The 24,270-nt window shown below is 39.1% G+C and overlaps 1 protein-coding gene across 1 annotated transcript in view; it reads right to left on the reverse strand.

The window, feature by feature from the left end:
- CNTNAP2 (contactin associated protein 2) overlaps positions 1–24,270 on the reverse strand; it is a 1,887,185-nt gene that overhangs the window by 206,417 nt on the left and 1,656,498 nt on the right. The window contains exon 21 of the mRNA XM_044678981.1: positions 490–720. Coding sequence (XP_044534916.1) covers positions 490–720 — 231 coding nt within the window. The remainder of the gene's footprint in view (positions 1–489; positions 721–24,270) is intronic.

Consider the following 24,270-nt stretch of genomic DNA (forward strand, 5'->3'; position numbering starts at 1 on the left):
ACGCCATCTAAACTCTGTATCGTAGCACAATATTCAGCACACGATAACCATCTAATCAATGCTTATTGAGTGGAATTGAATTTCTGTCTCTGTTTAGAGGTTTATGGCTCAGTCGGGGTGTCCGAGTCTGAAGAGGGGACCCCCTGGCACCTCACTGCTGACTAAGAGGTCTGAAAAGTAGGCTTGATTTGGACAAAACATCAAGGAAATGGTGTTCCCTGCACATTTTAGCTCTTTAAATTCAAGCAAATTTCTTTAATTCCAAACTCTAATTATTGTCAGTTCTCAAATTCATCCCATTTTAGGGTATTAGCATCAGCTGTCCCTCTGCTATCTGACCCTGTCTGGCCTTGAGATTACACAGGTTGTGCTCCTCCTTAGGGACTCTCCTCCTCCACCCCGGCAAGCACGGCCCTTCCTATTTTCTGAGAATTTTTGAAAATTCTAGCACAAGTGAATTATGACCCAGAGAACTGTGGAAAACCTTACCAGATGGCTTAACAAGAACCGCTACAAAGTCTGGAGTATGAGAGCTGACATAGAGGAGGATGCAGGGAGCCTTGGTGGTGCTGAAGCTAAAACTGAGCTCTTCCTTGGCCAGGTCTGGTGTCAGGTTCTGGGAGTCAACAGAGTTCCCACTTCGACTAGCGCCATCTTTGATTCCTGGTGCCTGGAAGTTATACCGTAGCCACATTCCCTCTTCAAAAAAAGCTCCAACATCTGGGAAATGTTCAAAATAAGAAAAGAGAAATATGGAAAAAAATTAGAAAGTCATAAGAAACTATCATTCTACCGGACACTTCCTACTGAGCAGCACAGACTTAATGGTTTGTTTTGATGCTGGAGTTCCTTTTTTTTAAATTCATGTCCTCTCACTCTGGCGACAGACAGTTGGCTGAACAAGGGGAGGTGAAATGAGGGTTTCTAGGGTGATGGAAATGGATATTACATACAATGTTCCATAAAATTACTGTTCAATGAAACATTGATATTGGGGCTCCCTGTTGTATTCAGGGATCAACAGCAAGATGCTGATTTTTTAAAACTAAAATTAATAGCACTAATTTTGTACAAATACTGCCATTGGTCATCCCTGGTGATTAGTCATAAAGGAAAGTAAAGCTTGGATAATAAAACAGTCTGCAATTTTTATCAATACATTTGCAGAAATGTGCTGTAAAATTTCTCATCATAAATCAGATGAGGGGAAAAAAAACCATTTCTGGTACAATACTCAGAACAGATTATAAATGAAAGAAAAACATTTCAGATGCAGAGCTATTATGAAGTACCCTTTCTTGGAATGGCAATGCAACTGTCCTGGGGGCTCTAGCTCCATGAACCCTGAATTGATTTTTATTTTGGGCTGGTTCTGGCTATGAAAGCAGTGAGCTCTAAACCTAACCTCACACAGTCAACCTCTCCAGGGTAGGCCTTTCCAGAACATAATTGCAGAGGAAACTACTGACAAGATCTGAATCTAACATCTCTGAGAAAGCTGGAGCTGAGGGCCAGAAGGAGCTGTATCTGAAATATTTCTAATTAAACTCAGCCCTGGTTTCTATAGTATCATGACACTATGTTACCTTCTACAGTTTAATCGGTATTTAGAATCATCCAGTATTAGAGCCAGGAAGGAAGAGATCACCAAAGTCGTGGCCATCTCTAAGTCTTATTCTCTACTTGATGAAATTGGATTTCAGTGTTTTCACAAGTTTGGAGGGCAAATGCTGTTTTCTTCCCCTCGTGCTCATCAGTGTTCTAAAATGAAGATGTCTGAAGATTCAGATAAATCAGATCGGGCATTAGATTTACTATCCAGATTTCATCATCATTGCTTCAATTTCTTCTTCATTGAAATTCATGGCAAAAACCCATAAAAGTCCTTCCATTTGGAGATTTCTTGGAAAGGTCTTACTTTTATTGTAAAGGGGTAGAGTGGATCTTTTCTAGTTAAGGGGAAGGGGATTCCTTCCCTTCAAAGGACATGAAGACACTTAATAAATAAACTGTCCCAGGTAAAAACAAACTTCAAAATATAAGACAAATAAAAACACTTTATTAATCTGCTTTTTGAACTAAGAATAGGTGACCTTTACTATTAATTAATATTAATTCACTTTATATGACATTTTAAGATTTACAAAGTGTTTTTTTCACAACCATGTAAGAAGGGTAATGGAAGTATGATTATTCCCATTTTATAGAGATGAGCAAAATTGAGAAATTGAGTGGCTTGTCCATGGCCAATAAATTTAAGCATTAATTTTTAAAATCTCATACTTCAGTTCTATATTATGGCCAGCTTAAGGGAGTAAGGCAGAAAGGGTATAAAGAGAGAGAGTGGGGCAGAGAGAAGCAGCAAGCAATAGAAAGAGAGGGATACCTTCATATAGAAACAAATAGAGGAAGACAAGGAAAAGAGAGAAACGACTATTTAAAAAAAATACCTGTTAGTATCAGTTCTAAGTCAGAAGCTTGGCAAAGCCTAGGCAGACTGGGTTCTGTGACTTGCTCAGGTTCACACAGCTAAGAAGCCTCTGAGGCCAGATCTGAACCCAGGCCTTCCTGACTCCATGTCTGGTTCTCTATCCACTGAGCTCCCTAGCTGTCTTGACCATGCCCTATTGACAGTCTTTTGCCAAGCAATGTGTTCTTTAAGAATGCTGCCACTAAAGATGTTTAAAATCAGAATGCATTTTTCAACCATAGGCACAAGTAGGGATACCTTATCTTGGTAACTGAGAAGGTCAAGGGATGGATCTATCTTTAAAGGCTGGTGATGATAGTTAACAGCCAGAGGCTGACAATTTTCCAAAAGCCCAGAGACAGAACCAAAGATAAACTTCAAATATTTTGACTAACACACTGTAGTTCTTCTGAAAAACTTCAAATTCCCTCCTTTAAACTGCCATCCCATTTGTGAGCTTGCTAAACTCTAATTTATTCCTATAACACCAATCCCGATTCATTTTTCTGCCCATGCCATAAACACCCCATAAGAAAAGCTTCTCACCTGGCACATCTTGGGAGTCTGATAAACGTTATATGGCTAACTGTGAGGATAATTTAATTAGGAGGCCAATGGGGGACAGAGGAAAGCATCCTTAAAAATCAGAGGACCCGGGTTTTATTGGCTCTATCACTTATTGTGTGACCTTGGGCAAGCCCCTTCACCTCCTTGTGATTCAGTTTCCTCATCTGTAAAATGAGAAGGTTGGACTAGATCAGTGATTCCCAAAGTGGGCGCCACTGCCCCCTAGTGGGTGCTGCATCAATCCAGGGAAGCAGTGATGGCCACAGGTGCATTTATCTTTCTTATTAATTGCTATTAAAATTAAAAAAAAATAATTTCCAGGGGGCTAAGTAATATTTTTTCTGGAAAGGGGGCGGTAGGCCAAAAAAGTTTGGGAATCACTGAGCTAGATGATCTCTAATATCACTTCCAACTTTAGATCTCTGCTCCCCTAATAAACATTTCTTCCCAGGATTCATAGGTCTTAAATATCATTACTGACAAAATAAATTTTCAAAGTCATCTTAAAAAAATCATTTGGTTCTGCAATGAGGCCAATCAGATCAAAAAGGAATGGAATACATTCCAAGGCAGTGACTATTATACAGTGATACCTGAATGATATCTTAATATTTGGAACAAAGCTATTTTGTTGAGTTAATTGTGACTTTTTCATGTGATACAATGCCAGTATGAGTTACACGGCTCAGTGACTAATAATAATAATTTCATTAGGCTGCACACCTGAACTGGACAGCTTTGCCTTTGAGATGAACGTTTCTCTGTCCTTACAGATCTGAAAATAACCAGGACTGATTGGAGGTAAAGGGCAACATTTAGCCCAAGCCACTTAGGTAGCAAATAGCACCGAAATTCATAGGATCTCAGTTGGAAGGAATGTCCAAGGCAAGTGAGTCTAACCCCTCATTTTACTGATGAGAAAATTTATATCCAGGGAGGTTACTATGAATGTAGGTTATCTGACTCAAAATCAAAGGTCTTCCTTTATCTGATGCTAGAAGGAGGAGCAGGTTGTCATAATCTTGAATGATGAAGTCATTAAGTATTCCATAGTCTATGAAGTCAGGCAACAAGCACCCCAACAAAAACCCAAATAAAGAGTTAGAGACCCAACAAGAGAAGAACGATCAAAATAAATGTATTGCATCTCTACTTCTACATCCAAGCCATTTTTCATTGTACTTGGACTAGAAAAGTAGCCATGGTCTCTGGAGCTCTGATTTACTGTCTGGTAGGTAGACATGGGCCAAGAGTGGTGAGAATTGAGCTAGATACTAAGCCCAAGATGCCGTGAGCCTGGAAAAACTTTTGGTCTTAGGGCAAAAGTGGTCTCAGAGTTATAGTGTGACTTGAGTCCTCAGATTCGTAGTAATAACATACACCTCACAAAAAGGAGTAGGGTCTGAGAGAAGGTGGGAAGCCTGGTTATGTGTCCCATATTATGAGTTTGTCATTTAGACTTGTAGTCATTCCAGAGCAGGTGAGCAGAAAAAAAATTAGAACAACAGAAAAAGAGAGTGGGTAAAAAATGCCAAACGATGCCATTGAGATCACTTTTTCATATGTTTTAGAATCCTTGTTAAAAAGCTTGGTGGATTTCTGTTGGTTTTGTAGGAGCAGAGAGACCACATTTAGAAGTGTTAAGCTGAAATCACATCATAAAGCAATTGTTAAAGCACGGGGCTCACATGGCTGTAAATAATTCAAAATCTACAGCGACAGATTTAAAGGTGTCATTCGATCACTTCAGAGCCATTTCAGATAAAGTCAAATTCCAGGACTGTAATAATCTTTAGGAGAATAGTACGGTCACACTAACTGAATAAATGATTAAAGTAGCATTAATTTATAAAGCTCAAAGTAACTCAGACCCATGCTTTCTTAGATGACCTTGAGTGAATGCCACAGAGGTATCAGAGTGGTGCTTTTCAGGGAGGACTAATAACACAATACTCAGTAAAAACAATCAGGTTCCAGTCTCTGATTGCTTGAGGGAAAGAGAAAACACAAAATACTGGCTCTAGCTTCCCTGAGACACAATAGGGCAAGATCTTTCTTAAATTAGGTCAGGTTTCATAAAACTTTCTTAACGCCCAGTATGTGATTTCTAGTCACAGAAACCATAAAGCTGTTGCCATCCTTGAGAGGTCATCTAGTCAATATTGCCTTAGACAGGCTCATAGACTTGGAGCTACAGAGGACCACAGACGCCATCTAGTCCAACCCTATCACTGGACAGATGGACCTCTTGCTTCTGATCACATGTGTGAGTTGTCAGAGAGAGGTTTCAGTCAGGACTTCTGACTCTGTGGAATCACATCTCAAGGAGCCTTGACTCTTCAGGATCTTCCCAATGGTAAAGCCACAGATAACAGCTTTCTTACTTCTTCTCACCTGCTTCTCAGGTCACAAAATCTTTTTCCAGGCTACAAACTCTTCTGATCTTCCATTAAGTATGAGTGATAGGAAGGGCAGGCATGGGCAGGATCAGAGACTGAGAGTTAGAAGGAATCTCTGGGGTCATCTCAGCCAAACTCCTTATTTTACAGATGAAGAATCTGAGACCCAGGGAGGTAAAATAATTTGTCTAAGGCTGAAGTGGTAATGAGTGGAAGAATCTAGGTCTTCTGGGTCTAAGTTCTCTTTCTACTGCCTTATATTCTCTGCCTTCAGTCTTTTACAACAATGCTAAGTTCTTGTGTTTGGATGAGAAAACCCGTGTGTGAACTGAACTGAACTGAAGGAAGACGTTTTTCTGAATTGTTGCCTCTAACCTATCTTTTGAACTTCAATATATTTTCTCTCTAGAGGCAGGCAGGGTGGTGCACTGGATAGAGTGCTTGGCCTAGAGACAGGAAGGCTCGTCTTCCTGAGTTCAAATCTGGTCTCAGACACTTACTAGCTGCAGGATCCTAAGCAAATCACATAACCCTGTTGCATCAGTTTCCTCATCTGTATAATAAGATGGAGAAGAAAATGGTACACCACTCCAGTATCTTTGCCGAATATACCCAAAATGGGGCCATGAAGAGTTGAATATGCCCAAATGATGGAACCACAAACACCTTCCCCTCAGCTCCTTTCCTCTCTCTACATTTCAGACAAATTGGTTTTCTCTTTGTTCTTCACACATAACCTTCTATCTCCTATTTCTGTGCCTTTGGGATAGTTAGTGTGTATGGAATGCTCTCCTCCTACTTCTGCCTCACAGAATCCCTTAATAATTTTAAGATTTATCTGAAATATAAGAAGATCTTCTTTATTCCTGCTAGTACTCTCCTTAACTAGTCGATAGTTAAATACAATATTTATTCTGCATGTTATAGTAATAATTTGTTGTTATTGTTCAGTCATTTCAGTTTTCTGACTCTTTGTGATCCATTTGAGGTTTTCTTGGCAAAGATACTGGGGTGATTTGCATTTCTCTTTTCTTAATCTATTTACAGATGAAGAAACTGAGATAAACAGGGCTAAGTGACTTCTCCTGGTTCACACAGCTAGTAAGTGCCTGAGACCAGATTTGAACTTGGGAAGATGAGTCTTCCTGATTCATTTTTGTCTTCGTATCCCTAGTACCCAACACAGTGCTTGGTACCTACTTGGCACTCAGTAAATACTCAATTGACTACAATTCCACTAACCAGGCTTGTTTTGAGGATTTCACCCTTTCTTTCTTTTTCTATCAGTTTTGAAATGGTATGTTACTTTAAAAAAATACATTATCTCCATTTACACATGAGAAAACTGAAGCTTATATATAGTAATTTTGTGAGTTGCCAAGGTTCACATAACACATAAGTGGCACGGCTGAGGCTAGACCCCAGGTGTTCTGACTGCCAGCCTTGTGCCTTCTTCTCTATACCATACTGTGTCTCCTCCCAGAAAGAAATTTTGAGGCAATCTATTTTAATGTATAACATGCTCTGAAAAATATTTCTTATTCCTAACCTAACCCCACAAGAGCTTTGGATGCCTGAATTCTTTACTTACTCCCAGCCACTGTTGGTTAACAATTTTTCTTTTTTTTTATAATGAACTTGATCACTCACAAACATGAATATTTCATCAACTCTGGCCATCAACATCTTACCTATGTGACCCTGAGCAAGTCAGTTAACCCCCATTGCCCAGCCCTCATCACCCTTCTGCTTGGGAACCAATATACAGTATTGATTCCAAGACAGAAGGCAAAGGTTTAAAACAAAAATAAAACCAGGCATGAGCATTTCAGTGTACAAAGAACAAAAATGAGGATGTTATATGAAAGTATGATCTTCTCCCTCTTGGAGACCTCTTCAATTCTCCATGAGTTTGATGATCATCTCTATGCACGTAACATAAATCTATCTACCTTGGTCTCTCTTTGAACTTCCTACTGAAGATTCGAACTGTAGGTCCCAGAGTCATCACCAGCTTGATAAATTGGAGACCTAACTTCTAAAACAGAACTTCTTTGTCATCCCTTTAAGTTAATCCCCTTTTCAAATGTTCCCCCTTTTTTTGTTTAAAAGCTCCCCATTTTCCAGATCTTGGGTTCATAACCTTATCATCATTTTTCTATTCCTCACCCCACATAATCAATCATTTGCCAAATCTTACTGTTTCACCATAATTTGTCTTGTATCCAGCCTTTTATCTCTATTAATCTAGCCATGATTCATTTCAGCCTCTCATTACCTTTTTTTTTTAAACTCTTGGAATCAATACGGTGTATTTGTTCCAAGGCAGAAGAGCAGTAAAGGCCAGACAATGGGGTTTAAGTGACTTGCCCAGGGTCACATCACTAGAAAATATCCGAGGCAAGATTTGAACCCAGGACCTCCCATCTCTGGGCTGGACTCTCAGTTCACTAAGCCACCTAGTTGCCCCCTCTAATTACCTCTTGCCTAGATTATCACAAGTATCTCTTCACTGGTCTTCTTGCTTCACCCCATTCCAGTCTTCTTTCACATAGCTGCCAAAGTAATTTTCCTTAAGGGGAAGATCATGACACAGACTTGTCATTGGCTCTTTTTATTGGCTCTAGGTAAAATATTTATTCCTTTACTTAGTCTTTTTTTTTGAAATACCCTTTCCTTTTGTATAAGTGGAAATTTTGTATCCTTTAGACTTCATCTCCCAGAATTCATCCCTTGTCCCAAAATTCCCTTATCTTTACTGCTTATGTGCATCTTTTACATCATTGTATTTAAGCTTTGAGAAATGCCTCTCTTGCTCTTTTCCACGGGAGTGGCTTGGGTGAGTGCTCCCTGTTTTCCTTAGCTCACTAGTTAAATATGAATACATCTTTATAAATAGTATACTTTGGAGATATTGAATATTAATTTTAAATTCTACACTTCCATCTTAGAATCAATGCTGTGTATTGGTTTGTGAGATCCATATCGCTGAGAGGGGTTCAAACTGCAGAGGCGGGGTTTCAGGCTATATCATAGAATTCCATAGTGCCCCCCTCTGCAGCTTGAACCCCTCTCAGCAATATGGATCTCACGGGTTCAAAGGTGGGTGGTAAGGGCTAGGTAATTGGGGTTAAGTGACTTGCCCAGGGTCACGGTGTCAGAGGCCAGGTTTGTACCTCCTGTCTTTATGCCTGGCTTTCAAACCACTGAGGCACCTAAATGTCCTTCCCTTTATTTACCTTTTAAAACCTCTTACAAGTCAACCCTAAAATATCATTCCAGCCGCGTGGATCTCGTATTCCTATTTCTGTACCATTATCCTGCTAATCTGGTCTCCTCTACGTTTCTCACATGAGATACTTACTTCCCCTCGTGCAGGCATGTTCCTCACCCCAGGCATGTACTCCCTCCTCGCCTCTACCTCAGAGAATTTCCTCCTTTCACAACACAGCCCAAGCACCACCTTCTCCAGGAAGCCTCCCCTGATCCTGGAAGTTATGTCCTCCCTCCCAAACTGCCTTGTATTTAGTGACTTTGCATGCGTGTCTGTTTATTCTGTACATATTAATGTATACATCTGCCCTTTCACCAACAGAGCAGCAGAAGGAAAGCTCCTTGTGAGTGGGACCTTTTTCCTCCTCGTATTTTCTTCCTCAGGTTCTAGCCCCGCATTTCCAGCACACAGCGGGTCCTTCTTGAATGCTCCTCATGCCAAGCTCAGCCTCAGTGGCTCCCATTAGTTTACTCTCTGTGTTGACAAACATCTCTTTATCATTATAGTCCTCTAAAGGCCAGGTCAGTCTCTAGGAAATAAGCTAATTTAGTGCCCGATTCTTTCTATAATGAACAAAGAATAAGTCGGGTGAGCGAGGTCTGAGCGGGACGCGGTGCCGTGAGACTCCTCTGTAAAGCACAGCGCTTTCTCCTCTGTCAGCTAAGCCTGGGTCAGTGCGGTGGTTCCTGTGTGAAAGCTAGGAGAAAGGGAGGAGAGGAGCTAGAGCGCACTTGGGGTGTCTAGCAGGCATTTTACTCGTTTCCCACTCTCTGAAGTACCCCAAATTGTCGCAATGCAAACCCTTCCCGGAAGCATACTCAGAGCTCACAATAACGCACAGTAAGGATAACAGTCTTCATTTATTTAGAAGGAAAGGTAGAGTGATATAATGGAGCGACAGAGAGAGAGAGCTGATTCATGATTTAGAAAGAGCTGAGGTCAAGTCCTGACCCTGATAAATATCAGCTGTGAGACCTTGGGAAAGTCCCTTGATTTTTCAGAATCACAGCCAATTTTGAAAGTGGCAAAAGGAGGTGCCTATCTGCATCGGTAGATCTTCTTCACGGGGAGCTCACTACAGCAATGAAAGCACAGGTTTGGATATAAAAATAATGAGAACTTTAAGGTTTCCTAAGCATTGTATAGTATGTTGAACCTCAGTGGATTGTCTGTTTATCCGTTGGCACTGTGCTGATTAATCAGTAAGTGGTACTCATGTGGCTCTAGTAGTAGGAGCTTCCCTTACTTTTTTATTTATTTTTTATTTATTTATTTTAAAACCCTCACCTTCTGTCTAGGAGTCAATATTGTGTATTGGCTCCAAGGCAGAAGAGTGGTAAAGGTAGGCACTGGGGGTCAAATGACTTGCCCAGGGTCACACAGCTGGGCAGTGTCTGAGGTCAGATTTGAACCTAGGACCTCCCATCTCTAGGCCTGGCTCTCAATCCACTGAGCTACCCAGCTGCCCCCTTGCTTACTTCTTTAGATGTAGACTTGGTGAGAAAAATCATTTTGATTCTTAAGTTATTCTCTTGGTTAATAACCATCATTTTTTCCATCAACCAATAACCATCAACCAACATATTCATCGCTGGCTTACACTTTCCAGCAAATCTGGTGTGGGTCCCAACATAAAACTTCATACAAAATCTACCCAATCAATGCCTTCTCTCTGAATTTTTAAATTTTCCATGGACACCAATAAAACGGATGGGCTGGACTATCTATCATTTCCGCTTTATTCTTACCACATGACGACTTAACTCTTTTCCTAGTTCTATATTAAGTAGGGGAGCTAGGTGGCTCAGAGGACAGAGCACAGAGCCTAGAGTCAGGAAGATCTGAGTTCAAATGCAGCTTCAGATACGTATTAACTATGTCACTCTGTGCATATCACCTAACCCTTTGCCTCAATTTCCTCATCCATAAAGTTCTCTGGAGAAGGGAAAAATGAACTACTCCGGTATCTTTGCCAAGAAAACACCAAATAGGGTCATGAAAAGTTGGACACTCCTGAAATAGCTGAACAACAACATTGTGCCATCCGTTATGGTAGACGTCAGGGATGCAAACATAAAGATCAAACAGTCCCTGTTCTCAAAAAGCTTCTCTTCTAGCAAGGGAAACCACATATTCACATGAGGCATATAAAAGATATGGAAAAATAATTTACAACTATATACTAGGAAAGGCCAGGGAGAAACATTTGTAGCAGAAAAGACTTCCTGCAAGAGCCTGAACTGAGCTTTGAAGGAAATGAGATACTAAAAAGGGTAAGGCAAGAAGAGATTTTATTCCAGAAGCAGGGGATAGCCTGTGCAAAGACAAAAATGGGAATATCAAGGGGCAGCTGGGTAGCTCAGTGGATTGAGAGTCAGGCCTAGAGAAGGGAGGTCCTAGGTTCAAATCTGGCCTCAGACACTTCCCAGCTGTGTGACCCTGGGCAAGTCACTTGACCCCCATTGCCTACCCTTACCACTCTTCTGCCTTGGAGCCAATAACACAGTATTGACTCCAAGACGGAAGGTAAGGGTTTAAAAAAAAATGGGAATATCAAGAAGGCCAATCCAGTTAGACTCTATAGTGGGGAAAGCATAATATATCTGCAACGGGAGCCTAGAGGCAGCTTGTGAAGCTCTTTAAATGCCAAATAGAGAACTTTATATTTGATTCTAGATCTTAGACGTCATGCCTTATAGGATTCTTTATGCCTTTTTTTCATTACAATTCATTGATGGCAATAAGCAGCAGTCTACTTATAATCACTAAGTGTTTTTCCTTTGCCCTTTGGGTCATCTGTAATTTTTATTCTTCTGAGATCTTTATCATTACCTCTTAATAAATGGGATGATGAAACATCCATCAAAGCAATATCTCCAAAGAATTAAATGGCTTCAAGAGCTTTTATTTCCCTTCATACTCTCTATAATGCTGTCTAAACAAATTGCTTGATATTCACTCATAAACTTAAATGCTCTGCTTTTATAAGTGAGATCTTTTGGAACGTTCCTTTGCTGGGTGTCTATCTTTCCCTGCCGATGCCTTGTTAAGTCTCATCATTTGTACTGGAGTCAAGTCTTTGCATCTGTTAAATTTTAAATTCATTAGCTATTTATTAGGTAGTCTCTAAATTTAGTTATTCTCACTGAGTTAGGAAGACTACATTATTTCCTCCCTGCTACTCTGTGTAAAACTACAATTCAGAGCAAAACAGGATCTTTTCCTTGCTATTCATTTGATTCTTTAGTCCGTTCATGAGGACTCAGTTGCTTAGGATGTGTAAGTCAATTGGGTGCCTTGATTATAACACTTTTTCTTAACTTTTTAAGACCTTATTTTGTATGATCATTTTCTATTTGCCTGTCTCAACTCCCCTACTAGCCTAACTAGAGAGCACAAAACCCTATTTGGTTTTTGTCTCAATGTTCCTCAGTTCCTAGCATAATGCATTATGTATAGTAGGGTTTTGCAAAATATTTTCTGAAAAAGTCAGCATCTGATCTTTCTGGAATCTTATACATAAATTTATTACTAGACTACCTCTTATTTCTCATGGAATAAATATAAGCTTTTATTAAGGATCTACTATTTGGTAGACACTATGAAAAGTGCTTTATAAATATGAACTAATTTGACCATGACCTATATGTGATAAAACCTGTCCTGGAAGATACATCTCAGAGGAGTTCGGATCTAATTTGTCCATGAACAGTAGTTTTTTCCATAATATCTCAGACAAATTTTTACTCATCTTCTCTTTGAAGGGATCCAGTGTTTGGCAGCTGACTATTACCCAAAGCAATCCAATGTACATTTTTTTGAGAGGAGTCTAACTTTTTAATCAATTTATTTATTAAACAATATTTTATTTTTCTTCCATTATATGTAAAAACAACAATATTTCTTGATGAATGACTGTGAATAACCTAGTTATTATAGCAATGTAGTGATCCAAAATCCAAATTACTAACCCCAATAACCCCAAGTTATTATAGCAATGTAGTTATCCAACACAATCCCAGAGACTCAAGGTGAAAAATGCCATCTGCCTTCAAGAAAGAACTAGAGTCCGAATGTAGGCTGAAGCATATTATATTATATTTTTTTCTTTTTTATTTGAGATTTCTTCCACAAAATGACTAATATGGGAATACATGTGATTACCCATGTAAAATCTACATCTGATTGCTTCTGTCTCAGGCAGGGAGGAGGGCAAGGAAAGGAGAGTCAGAAAAAGAGAAAATTTGGAACTCAACTTTTAAAAAAGAATGTAAAAATGTCCGTCTCTCTGCTAAGTACAGAGTGTTCAAAGAAATGCAAAAATAGTCCCTGCCCTCAAGGAGCTTATATTTTAATGGAAGAGATGATATGTAAATCAATAGATATGTACAGGATACATCCAGAGGGGGAAGAAGGTGCCAGATCTGACTGATGTTTTGAAAGTATGTGTATCTGTTAAAAAATTTGCATCCAAGGCCCCAAACTTGCTAGCATCAACATTTTATATTATTCAAACTTTCTTTCCTCTTTTGAGCGTATGCTGCACTCTGTATGTGAGCTTTAATGTTAATAGGAATATCACAGCTGGAGTCTTGCTCATCAAATGGAAAATATGCTCTTTCATGTTGGACAATTTTGGTAAGTATATAAAAATATAGTGATTTTTAACAAAATTACGTCTAGAGATAGCTTTTTTCCTTTCTTTCTTTCTTTGGAGTGAGGTGTTAAAGATGACACTGCAACATGAGAAGCTAATGACATTCCACCTGAGGCAACTCAAGGACTTGACCATCCTCTGATAAAGGAAAGATAGTTGGATTCTCAGGTGATTGCAGAGTTCTGAGAAGGCAGATCACGTCGTAGCTCTTGAAAGATGAGGTTTTTCTTACAAACCACTTTTGATGCCATGCAGAGTCCACAGGGCAGAGAGCTTCAAATAAGCCATTGTGTTACCCTGATCATAAGCTGCCACAGCACTAGCCGAGTGATTCAGCTGCTATGATTTATTCCACAGCTTATCTCCGAATTTAAAAGAGATGACAAATGTTGGGGATCCTTTTAAGAACAAACATTTTGGTAAATATTTATTAAGTATATAGGACTGTCTATGTGCCAGGGAAGGCACAAAGTTTAGATAATAGACAGAACATCCCTCAGGGAATGAAGAGTCTAACAAAAGGAAAATACCATACACAAATAACTGTAATATCAAATATTACAGGAAAAATTTATAAAAGAGATGCAAGTTGAGAGTTGCTAAAAATAATAAAAAAAAACCCAAAGTGAAAAAGCCAAGTTATTCTCCAATTGTCAAAGGATTGAAAGGCAATTTTCAAAAGAATAAAATCAAGATGTTAATATGCATATGAAAAAATACTCCAACTCTCTAATTATGATAAAAATTAATACAACTTTAGTGTTCTACTTCCTACCTCATGCAATCAGATTAGAAAAGATGTTGAGAAAGAAAATAGCAGTTGTTGGAGGAAGTGTGGTAGAACTAGTGCACTGATGGTAGAAGCGTGAATTTATCTAGTCATTCTGAAAGCCAATTTGGAGCTCTTCCTCAAAGGTCACTAATCCATGTCTCCCCTTTGACTCAGTGTTACTACTTCTAGGTATAGAGGTCAGAGACAGAAGAAAGACTGCATACATCCAAAGATTATTTATGAAAGCATTTTTTTCCCAGACAAAACAACTGGAAACAAAAGTGGCTACCCCAATGCTAAGGACTGGTCAAACAAACTATTTGCTTGCTATTTCTCAAATTCACCATCCCATCTCATCTTTCTGTGACTTGTTACTGGCTAAGTCCTATGCCTGGAAATTCTACCTTTTTATCTTTAAGTATCCTTGATTTCCTTTAAAGACTCAATTCAAATAAACCCTTCTACCCCCACTTCCCCTCATAGTTCCCCTCTCTCCTGCTTAGTACGTATCGAATATATGTTTATTTCTTTACATGCCAGGTCCTTCCTCCATGAGAATGTAAGATTCTTGAAGGTAGAGGATATTTCTGTCTTTATTTGTATCCCAAGCACTTAGTAGTATGCAGCACATAGTAAATTTGTTGGTTCATTGATTTCCTTGGTTAAGTGGTATAGGGCTAATGAAGAGCTTGATAAAAGTAAAATGACCAGATCTATGCATAAGAAAGATTATTATCACAGCAATATGAAGGAGCCAATTCATATTATATTGATACAATAGTTTGGAAGAGAGAATATGGCAGCAGGAAGACCCAATAGGTTAGTTAAGTAGGTAGCCATGATCATCTTTATTGGGTGCCGCCAGTGGGAAAAGAGATAAGAATGTGGACGAGAGAGACAATGAGGAGGTAGTTTCAAAAGCATTTGGTAATTAATTGAAAATGAGAAGTAAGGAAGATGAAAGAGCCATATTTATCTATGAGGTATTGAAATGAAGGAATGATTCCTTTTAAAAGAAGCCAACATTTGTTTCTGTGGAAAGAGAACTAGGCTTAAATAGTGCTCTTTATTTGAAAGATAGAAAACAGACAATCACATTGTTTAGGTATGCGTAGCTGCCTTTGAAATTGTTTTTCCTCCACTGCCTTATTAGGATATATGAGTGATGCTAGGTTTGGAAGTGCTGGCCAGTGAGTTTAAACCCTGACAGGTCCTCCCCATTTGACGGCAAGACTTTGAGCATGAGACTAGGAAGGACTTTTTGTCTTTTCTCTTTGGACCAGGATGGATGAATTTGCAGAATTCAAAAGAAAGTTGGCTACCAGCTAATGATTATTATCTCTCTGTATATGTATCCATCTCTCATTTATCTATACTCATGTACTAGTCAATAAAACAAGGCATTGAGTAGATGCCATCTGGATCAACAGAGGGCATGTGGAACCTTTGAAATTCTAGCTCTCTTGAAGTAGCAAAATAGGTATATATTACTTTAAGTCATTACAAGTTAATGAATTAATCTCTGAACTTTCAAGAAGTTAGAGCCTGCTCAGAGAAAGAAGAATTAACAGTTCAAAACTGGCAATATTTTTCTGTCATGAAATTGTGGTTTGGGGAAAGTATTCAATCGTTTTCTCCCCAAGATATTAAAAGAACAAGACCATCAAAAGGAAGGTCAGTTTAATTCAGTAAGTATTTATTGAGCTCCAACTGTGTGCCAGGGATTGTCCCCCAGCCCATTAAGGATACAAAGATAGAATAGAAGCACTCTCAATGCTCTAATGGGATCAACAGCTTCCATAACCCATTGGAATCAAAGGTGAGATGGAAGGAGCCTCAGAAGTCTTATTGACCAACCAGGTATTGAAAAAGAACTAAGATCAGTCTTTCTAATCCAATGTATCACTTGGCTGCCTCATTTTAATCAACAAGCATTTATTAATTATGTGGGGGATCAAAATAAGCACCCCTGCCCACTCAAATAACAAATTTGGAGTCAGAAAGTGAGAGTAGAAGAGGCAGACAGTTTATTTCTTCTTTCTCATGAGAAAGGGCATGTGCCTAGGATAGGGCAAATGCAATGGTTCTACGCAGATACAAAGAGTAGACCTCTTCCCCATTCTGCCTGTTTCCCACTTGTCTGGGGTGGGGCAGGATTTATAATCTAGGAGTTAAGTCTATCCCAATCAGAAAATAGCCTCTACTTGGGAGTGTCTCCCTAAATTTTCAAAAGTATCAAGAAATAGGACAGCTGGGCTGAGTAATAATTGTTTCCCTTGCTTCTTGAGCTGTTAGGGAATGTCCTTGAAAGCGAGATGAAGTTTTCACTGGTCCTAAAATAAGGAGACATCCTTAAACTAAACCAAACTTGCTTACACATTCCATTCCTGATGGGGGGCAGAGAGGCAAGATGGATGCTTTACCCTGAGAAGAACACACTTAGTTCCCTTTTTTATTTCACTCAAGTACCCACTATTTGCTAGACAATTTGATAAAACCTATTTTTAATGTAAGAAAAAAGTCAAATCTAAAACTATGTAAAAAGTCCCAAATTCCTTCTGAGTTTTAAGGGCCATTTTATCCCCTTTCATAGAAGCTTAAAACATCTCTCCTGGAAGTTTTTTCCTTGGTCCCCAGAATGTCTGTCCAAAGAGAGTTTGTTGCCTAGCAACATGTTGTGCCCTCCAACTCCAGGGGAAATGGCAGGGTGCATTCTGGTGGGAAGCAGAGTAAAAGTGGGGTGAGGTCTGAGGAAGGGGAACAATTGCATTATATGCAGGACACAGATCTTTCCATCAGAGCTGGAAGGATGATCATAGAAAACTATGTGGTGCTTTTTCGGGCAAATCATTCATAGCCACAGAAATCTAAAGGTTGAGACTTCTACTTTTAAGTTTTCTCATCTTGCTTCTGATATACATCATCCTGGTTCAGAAAAGCACAGGCCGCCTATATCCATCTTACTTATATAGCTTTTCTGCCTGTAACATTCGTCCTCTGAATGGCTTATCAACGCCACCGATGACATTTCTTTTCAGGGACTTCTGTCTGCCCCTGTTCCTACCCCCCTCCCGCCTACTCTCTTCTGGGGCTGGGGGTGGGGAGAGGAAAGCCTTTATAGTACAGGTTATTCCAATATTTCTCCTCCCTCAGTTTCCTTTTCTGGTTTAGAGGGAAGTTGGCTTGCCATTAAATGTTGATTTAAAATGCATGCTGTGGGGCATCCCTGATTATACTCTAATTGGATCTGACCTCTCAGAGTAAATGGGGAGCTCAGTTGCATACAAAACTAGGCTCAGCTTGACTAGCTTGCTATGCCAAGTACATGGAGAAACAACCCGTGTCCTAGGCATCTGCGTGTTTCTGGCAAAAGGGAAATCTTCAAAGAGAAACAAGTTTAATTAGTTCAGGGAGAAAATAAAAGAAAGCCTTTTTTTCTTTTTTTTCTTTTTTGGATTTAGGAAGAAAGAGGGGCCAAGGCAAAGGGGCTTAGGAGTGTTTCTGGTTCCTGTTTTTTTTTTTTTTTTTGGGAGGGGGGGTGTGGTGGTGGTAGGATGGGACTGGGGTCCTGATGAAAGGATGCTGGGGAGGCGTTTATACGCAAGGTTACACCAAAGGAAAGACTCCTGGTCACGTAAACAGCAGGAGAACGTGAATTTTCACTAATTAAGGAGTTGAAACAGGCACATGGCATTTTAAGCTGCTTCTACAGCCTCTTCTTTCTCTTGATGTCTCAGGGAAATCCTTACTCCTTTCCCTGTTCAGTGATGCTATTCAGTTATAATAATAACAGCTCATACATATGTTCCTTGAAGGTTTGCGAGGTGCTTTACCTACAGGGGACCATCTGACAAAAGATTTGGAATTAGAGGAGCCTTAGAGGGGATCCTTTCCAATCTCCTCAGTTTTACAGATAAGGAAACTGAGGCCCAGAAAAGGTCAGATTTACAAAGGTAATAATAAGTGGCAGAATCAGCATATGAACAGAGGGTTTTTGACACTAAACTCAACACTGTTTCCACTCTACTACTTCAAGTCATTTGAGCTCTATGACAAATTTGAGGCTAGCTATGAACAGAGAAGGAGGCAGCTATGAACAGGGGGCTGTGAATTCCTCTTACCTGGACAGTCACTGCTGGCTCAAGCAGAGTAGGGCAATGAAAATAATGAGTGGAACCATCAATCAATTAATATTTAAGCAACTACTATGTGCCAGTTACTGTGTTAAATCAGGTTCAAATCCTACTTCTTTTTTTAACCTTTAACTTCTATGTATTGGCTCCCAGGTGGAAGAGTGGTAAGGGTGAGCAATGGGGGTCAAGTGACTTGCCCAGGGTCACACAGCTGGGAAGTGTCTGAGGCTGGATTTGAACCTAGGACCCCCCCCCCCCGTCTCTAGGCCTGGCTCTCAATCCACTGAGCAACCCAGCTGCCCCCTCAAATCCTACTTCTGATACTTACTACCTGTGTAATTTAGGTTGAGTCATTCTCAGCTATAAAATGAAGAGGGAGGGCCAGAGCAGGAGATTCTAACCAGGGATTTGTAGATAGATTTCAGGGCATTCATGAACTTGAATGGAAAAGCAAAACCAAACCAAACCAAAATTTTATTTTTAATATCCCTGAGCTAAAATACCATATTTCTTTTGATTATTTAAAAATATTAATCTTTCAGAGGTTTCCTGGGCTTCATCAGACAGACCATGATAGAAAAACAAGAATTAGAAAACTCTGGGCTATATGGGTTTGGAGGGTCCCTTTGAGATCCAGATATATAATGCTATTTGTCTTGTGGCCAGTTACATAAGGAGAAATTGTGGGTATTGAGGTAAGTACCATAGGTCAGTTCTTATGAAGCAACCTGCTTCACCTCAACATACCTCATTTGAGGGGGGGAGAAGTTGGTGATATGGAAGCCACTTTCCTATTTAAACTACTTGCTAACTAAGTAATCAGCTCTGTTATTTCTATGCTTTTCAAGGATTGCCAGTGTATCTAGACCTTTGAATTTGGTGCCCTCTTTAAGTTTTATTGTGAAGGAATGGATTTTTACCTACAATTTTACAATTGACAGCCAATTGCTATGGAAAAAATATGAAAGGCAATTATAATATTATCTTCAGAAGCCTATCATTTCTCCATGGAGGCACCATGAAGGACACCAAGGGAACAACCATTGCACCATCCACTGGGAAGTATAGAGGACTATAAGGAAAAGCAGGGGGAATACATAATAAAGGGAAATATGGCACCAACATATAGATGAAGAATGATCACTGTAATAGTCTCAGTGAGAGACACAGAATAGCCACATTAGGGAGCTACAGTTATGACCTCTTCCTGGTACATGACCATAAATGACTGAGGCTATAGAAGTATTTAGGAAAGGACTGTTCATTGGTAACAATTGTTATTGCTCAGGGTTTCCAAATGGAATTTATTTGTTTCCATTGAACTGTATATCAATCATTAATCATTTATTGTTTACTATATGCTAGGTATATCTATCTATATCTATATCTATATATAGATGTAGATACAGATATAAATAGATAGGTAGATAGAGAGATAGAAAGATAGACTGGTGATGGCAAACCTATGGCACAGGTGCCAAAGATGGCATGTAGAGCTTTCTCTGTGAAACTGTGACCACCCTCCTTGCCCTCCCCATGAAAGTTCATTATTAGAAAGGCAGAGGGTGCTCCCTCTCCCTTCTCCACCATGCCTGACAACATTTTTTCATATTACTTGCTCTTCTGCCTAGCAGCCCAGTGGGAGAGTACAGAGGGTAAGGTGGGCAGCTCACAGGAAGCAGAGCTGGAGGGGAGCAGAGCAATGGGACCACATCACTCCCCCTCTCTACTTGCTGAGGATATTCCTCACTTCACTCACCCTTCCCCCTAGCAACCCAGTAGGAGCACTTCCTCCCTCTCCTAGGTGGGTCCAGCACTTGGTGGGGGAAGGGCATGGCATGTAGTCTCTGGTGGGGGACCCTTGTCTGGGTGTGGGGTGGGGGCGGGGCCTGGCATTCCATCTCTAAAAGTTTGCCATCACTAATATAGCTAATTTCTTTGAGATCTATTAACTGGATCCCTGGAAGGGTGAGTTGATGACATCCCCTTGGCTGGTTCTCAGATTAAGTCAGGAGATAGTAATGAACCAGAGAAGTGAGTGCCCCAAAGTGTCCCTGGTTCTTTCATTGTATTGGGCAACCACACCATAGCTATATTTTGAACAGACATCACCACCACCCTCCACAAAGCCTCTATGTAGACTCCTTGTTGTCCTCTTCTGGTGATCTTAGTCAATAGAGTTTCAGCTGACACTATCTCAGTCAGATTTTTTTCCGGGAAAAAAACTTTATGTCTGAGTCAAACAATACCACACCTCTTTGGTCTTAGCTGTGGATTTTTGGAATCCATATGCCATCTCTGACATAGTGCCAAGCAAAAGACTCCACTATAGATTTATCACTTGAGTTTCACAGCTTTGCCAACCATAAAAAATATTCTTATTTCCCCCCAAATTATTGTCTAAACTCTTCTCAGTTCATAGCTTCTGTGTGGCTTTCATTGATACACAGGGTAGAAATATGAGTGGGAAAAAGCCATGCCCCAAGCCAAGATGACATTTTGAGATTCTTAGAGTGAAAGGCTTGAACAGGGAAAGGCAAGTGTACTTCTCTCGATCTTCAGATGCCACTGAGAAAGTAGGGGGAAATATGTAGTTCCCCTAAACAATAATAGTAATTATTATTACCGTTTTATATAGATGAAGAATCAGACCCAGAAAAGTTAAGTACCCTGAGTACCAGAGTCACATTGTAAATATTAGATCTAAAACTTGAACTTCATTCCTCCTGATGTCATTCCTAGTGCTATTTTGCTATAGCACACTGTATTTCAAAATTATACTTGGACACAGACAACTCAAAGCGGTAAATAATATTCCTACCCAGACTGTATTTTCATTGTGAATGCATTTTATGCACATTTGAATATTGGTAATCTGACATCAGAATTTGTTAAAAATGTATTTATTTTTAAATGTTTTTATAATCTTTCCTTTCCACAGTCTACTTCAATTGAACAAAAGAATGGAAAATGAAATCTTACAAGTCAACATGCATAATCCAGCAAAAAATTCTATATTGACCACATTTGAAAATGTCTGTTTATCTCTGCATTTTAAGTTCATCACCTCTCTAGAGGAGGTAAGTGTCCTGTGCTATCAACAGTTAAGATGAACAAAGTGCTTAATAAATATGATCTCATTTTATTCTCACTACAAAACTGGAAGGAATTATGACTCAGATTTTATAGATGAAGAAACTAAGGCAGACAGGGGGTAAGTGATTTCCCCAGGGTTCCATAGCAAATAAGGCTCTTAGATTATATTTTTATTCATATCTTCCTGACTCCAGACCCAGGGCTTTATACAATGTGATCTACAATTAAGCCTGAAGCACACCATCCTAAGTATAGAATTTTGAGGTTGGAAGAGACCTTTGAAGTCACTGGCTTTAAATTTGGAGAACTTTCAGCCCACACTCCTTACTTTACTGATGAGGAAACAACTCCAGAGATGTTAAAGGATTTGTCCATGATTACAGAGGTAGAAAGTAGCAGGAGCCAGCTTTCACATCCTCTGATCTTTTAGGTCCTCTGGCATTAGGTCCAACACTCTTGCCTCTGAAATATTATCTAATCCAGTTGTTAGGTGAAGCAGAAATGCCCTCCTCATTTCCTATACAAGTTATTCTTCACTGCAGTTCTACAATGCAGGCGCTACATGACATAAAGATGCAAAATTCTCAGAAGCTACCTGAGTACATGCATTCTGACAATGCCTAGGAAGCCAGAACAACACCAAGCACAGACTCAGTAATGAATTCTGTGCCTTTCCTTTGGGGACAAATGTGGAAAGACTCATCATCACACTGTTGTCTTCCAGGTAATAAAATTTCCATTCACCATAAATGCATGAAAACATCCAGTAATAAATGCAGGTCTTGTAATCTGCATTGATGGAAAGAGTGTCCACACTAATGCAATTATACATATTTTGAAACCTATGTATGGCATGGTAGAAAAATCACTCTTCAGTGTAGCAATAAAACACGCCATTTCCATTGGTCAAAGGGGAAGGGTTATTCCTAGATTCTTTAGGACTTAGGACTGAAAAGGTTACTTACTGTATTGCTTCCAACACTCCTGTTTTTGCTATACTCACATATATAAATCTTGACTCTGAATAATAAACCTCCAGTACGCTAAAGTGGAAGCATAAAGTATTTTACTCAGTTGGCTTATTTTAGAGATTGGTTGCTCTTTTCCCATGAGAAATGGTAGAAGGAAGATGAGAGCTATTTAGCTATGTTGGGGGGGATTTGAGAAAAAGAGAATCATTTTAAAGAAAAATTCTTCCCAATAAAAATTCTTTTAAAAAAAACCCCATGAAACATAATATTCAACAATAAGCAGTTTTCTTTCTATTTTGTCTATGCCTTCCCATTATGCTATCTATTCAGGACAAATGGAGGGTCTCTGATTTTAGTCAGTATAGGAAACACATATATGCCCTAAGAAGTTAAGTCCCCAAGAATTAGCTGATGCACACAGAACTCAAAAGATTTGCCCAACTTTACAAAGCTGGTATCAAAGGCTAAATTTGAACTCAGATCTCCTTGAGGATGAGGCTTTTTGTCTATCTACTATACCATTCTGATTGTATAATTCAAATGCATATTAAAAAAATTATCAGTTCCTGTCTGGAACTATTTAAGACAATAGAGAATGCTTTAAAGAAAATCCGCTCCTTCGCTTCTCAAACAAATCTTCAAAATAAAACTGGACCTGAACAACACGTATCAATTCCTATCAGAGAGATAATTCTCTTGGAGTTCCAAAAAAATTGCTGATCTACAGGAAAGTAAGTTTCCTCACTGGAATTCACTGTACCAATAAAATCACATCTTATTTTATAGATATACCCACATATTCTTTCACTCTTTCTGTATATGCTTGTATTCATTGATTCTAAGACCAAAGGTAAGAGTGCGTATTGGTTCCAAGGGAGAAAAGCAGTAGGACACTGGGAATTAAGTGACTTGCCCAGGGTCACACAGCTAGGAAGTTATCTGAGGCCAAATTTGAACCCAGAACCTTCTGTCTCTAGACCTGGTTATCAATCCACTGAGCCACTACCTATTCCCTAGATGAATTTTTGGGAACATGATTCATGTATAGATACTGCCAGGTGATAGAACTCCCTCTTACCAATGAAAGCCAGTCCTTTCTCTATAACTTCTAGTCTTAGAGAGTTGTTTGTTCCATGCTTACTTAGAGATATTTTTTGGTTTAAAGTTTTTTTGTTCTATGATCCCCTTTCAACTACATTTAAAAATGTGCTTCAAATTCCCTGGGTGATTTAATAAAAATATTTAAAATATCTATAGATAATTACCTATTGCTTTAAGAACCATTTAATATTTTTTTGTGCTAATTCCTTAGACCATCATCACAAGTATCTCTAAAGAGTTCTCAAGCCAATAAATGGAGAGTCTATCTATTGTGTCACTTATCTGCCCCCTATATGTAAAGCATATACATATAATTATATTTTTCACATAATATAAATATACATACACATAGATATATGTTTAAATCTTTAATAATATCCATATATAAATAAAAATCTCAGTAATCTATTTGCCTTTCTGCTATATAAATCTCCATTTTATTTCATAAAGACTTGCAAAGCCATCTACAGAATCTGAATAAAGGATCCAAGAATGAATAATATAACAATGTATAATGAGTACCTGATTTGCCCTTTGGTTTGGAATTCTTGTTATAGATGATGTTTTGGAGTCACTTCAGGTACTACATTTTTGGACAAGGATGAGCTTAAGGAACTCCAATAAACAGCTGATTCTTTTTCCTTACCCTTTACAATTGAGTCACTAAGACCATTTTTAGTCAAGCTTTCTCTTGCTTGTTTTCATCTCAACACAAGAAAGTTCAATGACTTTCACTTACGATTGGATCCTTATCTTGAAAGGACTCTAGTCAAGTGACCCAGAAATGAGTGAGGTTAGGTTGAGATTAGTCATCTATAAGCATGGAAACA

This window comes from Gracilinanus agilis, chromosome 5 (genome assembly GCF_016433145.1).
Source record: "Gracilinanus agilis isolate LMUSP501 chromosome 5, AgileGrace, whole genome shotgun sequence".
NCBI classification, from domain to species: domain Eukaryota; kingdom Metazoa; phylum Chordata; class Mammalia; order Didelphimorphia; family Didelphidae; genus Gracilinanus; species Gracilinanus agilis.